We start from the raw sequence: 7,627 nt of genomic DNA, 5'->3' as shown, positions 1-7,627 counted from the left end.
TAAAATTATAGACTGATTTTTTCTTTGTCAGTGGGCAAACATACAAAATCAGCAGGGGATCAAATAATCCCCCCCCCCACTGTAGATGTTCTAGTCCAGACATGTCAAACACAAGGCCCGGGGGCTGGATGCGGCCCGCAAAGTGGTTTCATGCGGCCCGCAAAGCCATCCTGGAAACAGTGAAGGAACGGCCCCCTCTGCCTTGGCCCTGGCCCAGAGACCCTCCTCCTGCCAGAGACCCTCAGATCTGTCCCACCCCTGCCCAGGCCCCCATAGACACCCTTGATGCGAACGATGTAGAGTCGGCCATGCCCACCCAGTAGGCCATACGCACTCTAGCCACGCCCACCCAGTAGGCCACGCCCACCCTGGCCATACCCACCTGGCCCCCTGAGGGCAACCGCAATGCTGATGCGGCCCTCAGTGAAATTGAGTTTGACACCCCTGTTCTAGTCTAATCCCTTGCTCAAGCAGGAAATCCTATACCAGGGGTCTTCAAACTTGGCCCTTTTATGACTTGTGGACTTCAACTCCCAGAATTCCTCAGCCAGCGTGCCTGCCTGAGGAATTCTGGGAGTTGGTCCACAAGTCATAAAAGGGCCACGTTTGAAGACCCCTGCCCTATACCATTTCAGACAATTGGCTAATCTCTTCTTAAAAACCTCCAGTGACGGAGCACCCACAGCTTCTGGAGGCAAGCTGTTCCACTGGTTGATTCCTCTTACTGACAGAAAATTTCTCCTCAGTTCTAGTTGGATGGAGCTGATGAATGGGGAAGACTCAAGAAAGTGATGGATGGAAGGGGTTGAGATCTTCCCTGCTCACTCACACACACAAAAATGCAAAGGGACCTGCTCCCAACTATGATGCCAAACCAAACACACATCCTGGCAATTTTGTCAGTCAACCCATCCCGATACACACCTATGTTGACGTTTGAAGAACAGAATGCAAGGTTATGAACTGGTATATGGATGCAGGGAAGATTGTTTGCAAGCATTAAGTATAATGGTGTTGGTATAGATTTTCAGTTGTCTTATACCCTTGCCTGTTATTTTATTCTTTTCTTACTCTTGTTTCTTCACTTGCAGTAACATTGCTTACTTGAGTAATGTGATTGGTTTATATACACGTAAAGGAAATATCATCCGATACTATTTTTGTACTGTGCTGTTAACATGATCAGATGTACACGTACTTTTCAGATATATTTCTGAAAGTATGAATTTAATCCATGGAAACGGAGGAATTCACACCAAACTCAGGGGCGGGGGTGGGGTGGCTAGGGGCTTTGAACTAATTTAGAATCCCAGCTCTACTCTCCATTGTAATTAATGTTGTCTTCCCCAAGGAGACCTGCTAAGGTTGAAGTCTTCATTGCACATAATAAAAGGTCCCATTGCTTCTTTCTTGAATATTTTGTAGCAAAAAAACACAGACTTTATTAAGTAAGTTTTCTGGAGTGATATCTGTATGTGAAATGTGACAAAGAGACAAACACCAATCTAAGTAAGCTTCTGGACTTTTTAACTCCAATCAGTGGGTTTGACAACCTCCTCCAGAACAAGTGCAATTGGAAGGAAATACCCTCTCTTACATGATTTCCTCAGGGAGTTTGAAATTTAGTTCCATTGGGTAGAAAAATTATGTATCTTCTTAGTGACCTGAAGTCAACATAATCACATAACCTATTGCTTAGCACTCATTTAAGTTTGGAAGAAAAATGAACAATACACTAAGTAACTGATAGCTTAATAGTGTTATATGGTCTCTTTATCTTTTAATGCTAACTTATATTATGGTGAACAAGAAACCAGCACCATGAAGGTCAAGATCTTCCCACTGAGCAGAATTGCTTTTCCCTTCTTTTCTTTCCCCCTCAATTGCTTAGGAATTAGCCAATAAAAACAAGAACAAGCAGCAAGTTATTACAAAATGTTTTTATCAGGAAAGTAAAAAAACCAAGTTGCATAGAAATTCTTCAAAAACTTGAACATCAAGTGTATTTCACGTGAATTGGTAATCAACGGAAGCACCAGAGACCTACCGCGCGGGGTCCTGCCCCCATTGCAACTTCTTAGCATCACCTTACACTTCTCTTATGCATCCCCCAGGATTTCTAATCACAGACAGGGCCCAGTTCACCTACTGCTCTGTCCCTCCCACTGGTCTCATTTACAAAAAATGGAGTTGCACAGCGGTGCTCAGTGGATTAAATCTCCTCCCCCCCCCCCCCAATTCAGCCAGAAGTCTATATTTAGCTGCCTTCTTTTAGCTGCCCAAGTGTCAGTAGTGGAACGTCTTCACATTCATCTCTATTAATGTTACACATGCTTGGTCCATTTAGACCTTAACACTTATTAACACACACCAAACTTTCACCAGACATCCATTGATTACTATCTACTTTTTTTCCTTCCCATTTGTTGTTTTTTAGAAGCTTAACAGGGGGAAAAAAAGGCAACCTTCATCTATCTTTAGCGGCAGCCCTGCTGCTGTAAAGTTATCAGCTGTCAGGAAAAAAAATACTGCTAAATCAGTAAGAGAAAGTCATCCAATTGGCAGACGAGGACTTTAAACCTAGCAGTGTATCCAGGCCTACACAGGAGTGAGCTTTGTTGCTGGTCAGAGTTAAGTAGCAGAGTGCTGTTCTTACAGTCAAATGTTGCCTTCTGCCTTCTCTTCGGACTATCTCCCACTATTGCTGTAAATCAAACTTCCATCTAATCTAACCTACTGTGGTTCCAGAGGGACCACCACTTCTTGAAAAAAATCAGCTTATGTTCCATAGCCCTTTAGGTAACATACTTCCCCAGTTTGGGCTGGGAATGGCCCCAACTTAAGAGTAAATGCTCAGTTGGTCCAAGCTAAGAGGATGCTTTTAACATTCCTCAATGAGCAATTGTTCAGAGCTATACAACTTCTTTTTGATGACCCTAAAGCCTGTGCTGAGCTTCAGGGACTGACTGAAGCCTGGAGAGAAAGCAGAACCGGAGCTAAAGAGTCCCTGGATTTTAGGCCACAGGCGGGAATCCAGTCTCAGAACAAGAGTCAGCTGGAAAGTAGGCACCAGGTTTGGATCCACGGCAATCTGCTCCACGCTGTGACACGCCTTTCCTTGTTCCACGCAGAGATTGATGAGAGCTCCCCTCAAGCCACAGGGCTCTCGGTAAGCCAGGTGAAGCAGCTCCTTGCTCACTTGGGCGACCAGCTCATTGGGCATGAAGAGTCGGGAGGGGCGGTTGGAGTAGAGCTTGGCTTTGTTCAGAGTGACCTGGATGAGCTTCATGAGGTTGGCACACAAGAGCTCATCCTCAGGATCGTTTAGCAAATCGAAGTCTGGCAAGGACACTTCATCCAGATACTCCTGGGCATCTGAAAAAAACACGAATCAAAGCAACCCGTTGAGTCTCATGGACCTATAGACAAAAACACACAGAGAAGGCCTCCTCAGGGTACCGTCAGCTAGGCAATGTCGGCTGGCGACCCCCAGGAGGAGGGCCTTCTCTGTGGGAGCACCAGCCCTATGGAATCAGCTCCCCCCTGAGCTTCGGATGGCCCAAAATCTCCAATCCTTTCGCCGCGGCCTCAAAACACTCCTGTTCCACCAGGCTGATCTGGACTGACAGGCATTTTAATTAATTATATTTAGAATTTTTAATTTATTTTTTAATTTTTAATTTTAATTTATTGCACAGATGATTTCAATTTTATTTTTATCTTGATTTCTGTACTTATTATATGTTTTGTTGTTAGCCGCCCTGAGTCCTTCGGGAGATAGGGCGGGATATAAATCCCATCAATAAATAAATAAAATAAAAACACCTTTCTCCCCCAACAAAGAGAAAGCCCTAACAAGCTGGCATATACATAGAATGAAGGCTACTGCTAAGCTTGTAAGCCGCCCTGAGTCTTTGGAGAAGGGCGGGATATACCGTAAATGGAATGAAAATAAAATAAAACTCCCAGAGCAAACGCACAAGCAGGGATTTCCAGCGTCAGCTGAAGTTTTAAGACAGGGGGTCTTCAAACTTGGCCCTTTTATGACTTGTGGACTTCAACTCCCAGAATTCCTCAGCCAGACACGCTGGCTGAGGAATTCTGGGAGTTGAAGTCCACAAGTCATAAAAGGGCCCAAGTTTGAAGACCCCCGCTTTAAGAGATCCCTAAAAGCAAGACAGCAGGAAAAAAGCCTAAAAAGGTGGGCTTGTTCTCTGGTCTGGCTTCCTCATGAAGGCTCTCCAAAACCCTAGCGCAGGGGTCTTCAAACTTGGCCCTTTTATGACTTGTGGACTTCAACTCCCAGTATTCCTCAGCCAGCTTTGCTGGCTGAGGAATTCTGGGAGTTGAAGTCCACAAGTCATAAAAGGGCCAAGTTTGAAGACCCCTGTCTTAAAGCTTTGCTGGCTGAGGAATTCTGGGAGTTGAAGTCCACAAGTCATAAAAGGGCCAAGTTTGAAGACCCCTGCCCTAGCGCTTTCTCAAAGGGGGGGGAGGGGTTAGAACTACAACTCCCATCGTGCTGAACGAAGAAGCTGGTTGCATGCAGCTCAGTTGGAATCAAAACAAGCCCCGGTAGGATTCCAAAGCGACGTCTAACCAACTGACGCGGCTCAGCACAATGGACCTTGTAGTCCAGCCCATCGAAAAGGTGCTAAGAGGGGAGGGCAGCCGACTCACTCACCTCCTTCGGAGCTCAAACTGCTGTCCAGGGACTCGCAGTCGGAGTTCTCCAGCCTGGCGCTGCGACTACTAGCCGCTTCTTGGTAGGCGTTCTTCTCCCAGGAAAAGGCAGGCGCCGGCTTCTCCCTCTGCTCCGGAATGGGAGGCAGCGAAGGGAAGCCGTCCCAGGACACCGGCATCTTCCTCGACGGAGGGCCGGGCTTGCAGCTTGGAGGCTGGAATCGGCGGCCGGAGAAACGACTCTGGAGGAGAAGGAGGACCGTCAACTCCACGGAGTCCCCTTCTGGAGCGGTGGGGATCGTGGCCAGGCCAAGATCACGGCGGGAACACCCGGAGAGACCTGGCGAAGCAGCGCTCGCCGCCAACCCCCCCCAAAAAAGGACTAAAAGAAGCGCTTACCGGCTTTTGCAGGACGCCTGTCGAGTGTGTGCAAAACAACAACAACACAACCGCTTCTCAGGACTAGCAGCGGAAACCCTGAATCGTAACAAGGCGTACGAAGAATAATTTAGCTTATAAAAAAAAGAAGAAGCCCGTCAATCCAAAGCTTCGCCTCCCTCTCTCCCTCCGTGCTCTCTCTTTGCCCTTTCCTTGGCACTAGCGCTCCCAGCCCCCTGTTCCCGCCTTTAAATAGTCAGGTCAAGAGGAAGCTCCGCCCCTTGCCCACGCTCACCCCTTCTGCTCGTTCGCTCCTTTGCCCGCTGACTGGCCGGCCGGGAGGACGGGCTGGGCCAATCGCGAGCGACTGCACGTTCGCAACGTTCTCTCCTGCCCGGTTACAGCAGCCCGGGACACACCTCTTTTCGTGCCGGACGGAGCTGAAAAGCTGGGATGTTGGGGGTGGGGTGGGGGAGGGGAAGCGGCGCGCGCGGGGAGGGGGAAAGGCCCGGGGCCTGTGGAACAATAGGAGAGGGAGGAGAGGGCTGCTTTCCCCCCCTCCCCCGCCGCGCGCCTAGAAAACTCGAGTTATCCTGCTTTTCTGAACGCGACCCTTACTTTCCACGCGAAGCTGCGTAGAACTTAGTTGGGGCTTCGCAGTGGGAAGCGGACACCCCCCCACACACACACACAGAGACGGGCCCGGGGAGGCCGGCTCGTTCCCCGCTTTCTGTCAGGTTTCTCATTTAGCGAGGTGGTGGAGCCAAGATTGGTTTGGCGAGGAGATCCTGGGGGAATTGAGCCCGACGAAAGACCGAGTTGCTCCCTCGTTCTGGGAAGTTATCGTGACTGTTAAAACTTACTTTGAAGACCTGGCTCTTTGAGCTCTCTGGCCTGGTCTGAGCATATTCATTGGGATTTTAACTGTTTGTTTTTTAACTGGGGTTTTAATTGCAAGTTTTATATAATTCTTTTAATTGATTTTAAGTTTGGTTAACTGTTGTATCTGTTTTTTTAAATAACCTTGTGAACCGCCCTGAGTCCTACGGGAGAAGGGCGGTATATAAATTGAATAAATAAAACAAATACATACATACATACTTATGTATTAATTGGTCTTAACTTTTAATCTGTACTAATTTATTACGGGCATCGCTGTTTAATTACTTTTTAATAATTTTTAATTTTTGTATCTTGTTTTTATTATGTATTGCCCTGTTCACCGCCCTGAGTCCTTCGGGAGAAGGGCGGTATACAAATTAAATAAATAAATAAATAAATAAATAAATAAATATTACTTTTCAATGGGACATAATCTTATGCAGAATTGACTTGGGAGGCCGGTGTGTGGTGTAGTTGGTTCACATGGTGTGGTGGGATGGTTTGTTGTCACTGTGTGTTGGGGGGAGAGAGCATTAGCCTCAGCTAATTTCAATGTATACATGTTGTACTTTGACAATAAAGATTGATTGATTGATGATTGATTGGATGTGTGGGCTCCTCCGCTTTCCTTTCTAATGGGCCCTAATTCGGGCTGAGCCAGCATTTTTGAATAAGGCAATAATGGCCTCAAGGGAATGATGGCTCAAGCAACCAACATATATAAAAGTTCGGCTCCTATACAGTTTAATAGGATTCACACGTCGGAGGCAAGTTGATTGGTTCAAAGTACGCCTGAACCGATCTGGGATTGCATTAAGAAGTCGCGGCTATCACCAAGCGACCCTTCGTTTCTGCTAACTTTTTTTTTTTGCTAGAGAAACCCTATCGATTAGAGTTTGTTTCCACCACCACCACCCCGTGGATGCCCGACGCCTGTGATTCACACACCTAGTTCCACTCGCTGCGTGTAACGTGTTTGTTCACGTGTAATGTACTGGTTAAGAGTCGCGCTCAACCTCTCTCCCCATCCTCCGGTTTGTCTCCTGATGCTGGATTTCTCGTTTTTCACGCTTAAATCTTTGGACGGCTTGAACCTTTTCCTCGGCAAAGGGGTCGGGCGGTCAAACTTGGACCTTAATACCATTCTATCTCTTTTTTTTAAGTGGAAACGCCACGAGCAACATGAAGCGGGTCAAAATTGGGGTGGGGGGGCGGCGAAAGACTTGCTACTGTGCTCAAAGCGGAGCAACAGCTGCCCTTAAGCGGAGCCCAGCGTTGCATTTGTCAAAAAAAAAAAAGACATTTTAAAAAAAGGGAAGACATGCCTGGAAAGATCTAGCATTCCCCATTAAGCTCATCTAGTTCAAATTGTTTTAATTTTGCCCGTAATCTGCTTCAATTCCCCTCCCGGACGACCAGCCCCCAAGTCACAGAATCCTTCCCCCCAGCAGGGTCCAGCACGCGGGATGGATTCCCAAGGAGAATCGGCAACGCGCCAGGCGCGTTCACACGACCCTTTTTGTGCTATACAGGCTGTTCCCTGGCAGAAAGTGGAAATCCCGGCGCGATTGCTCAACGCGACTTGCTCGCTGCGGCTTCGGCGGAGGAAGAAGGTCGGGGACGGTGAATTTTGCAGGACCCGAGAGCTTCAGCAGAGGCGGAGACTCCCGCCGGGTCCTAGCGC

At 47.7% G+C, this 7,627-nt stretch overlaps 1 protein-coding gene across 1 annotated transcript; it reads right to left on the bottom strand.

The window, feature by feature from the left end:
- Nucleotides 1-1,925: 1,925 nt before the first annotated feature.
- Nucleotides 1,926-5,279, bottom strand: DDIT4 (DNA damage inducible transcript 4). Its single transcript, XM_083363275.1, has 3 exons — nucleotides 5,083-5,279; nucleotides 4,685-4,925; nucleotides 1,926-3,375 (listed from the first exon to the last, which is right to left on the bottom strand). The coding sequence occupies exons 2-3, from the start codon at nucleotides 4,860-4,862 to the stop codon at nucleotides 2,882-2,884; spliced, it is 672 nt and encodes a 223-aa protein (XP_083219401.1). The 5' UTR covers nucleotides 4,863-4,925; nucleotides 5,083-5,279; the 3' UTR covers nucleotides 1,926-2,881.
- Between the last annotated feature and the right edge of the window lie 2,348 nt (nucleotides 5,280-7,627).

This window comes from Vipera ursinii (genome assembly GCF_947247035.1).
Source record: "Vipera ursinii genome assembly, chromosome: 5".
NCBI classification, from domain to species: domain Eukaryota; kingdom Metazoa; phylum Chordata; class Lepidosauria; order Squamata; family Viperidae; genus Vipera; species Vipera ursinii.
This window is presented reverse-complemented; position numbering and strand designations above follow the sequence as displayed.

Bases quoted from the DNA above. Each gene is read 5' to 3' on its own strand.
- DDIT4 (XM_083363275.1), bottom strand. From the start codon at position 4,862: ATGCCGGTGTCCTGGGACGGCTTCCCTTCGCTGCCTCCCATTCCGGAG. The intron at 3,376-4,684 runs GTGAGTGAGTCG...TGTTTTTTTCAG, and splicing joins CAGTTTGAGCTCCGAAGGAG to ATGCCCAGGAGTATCTGGAT.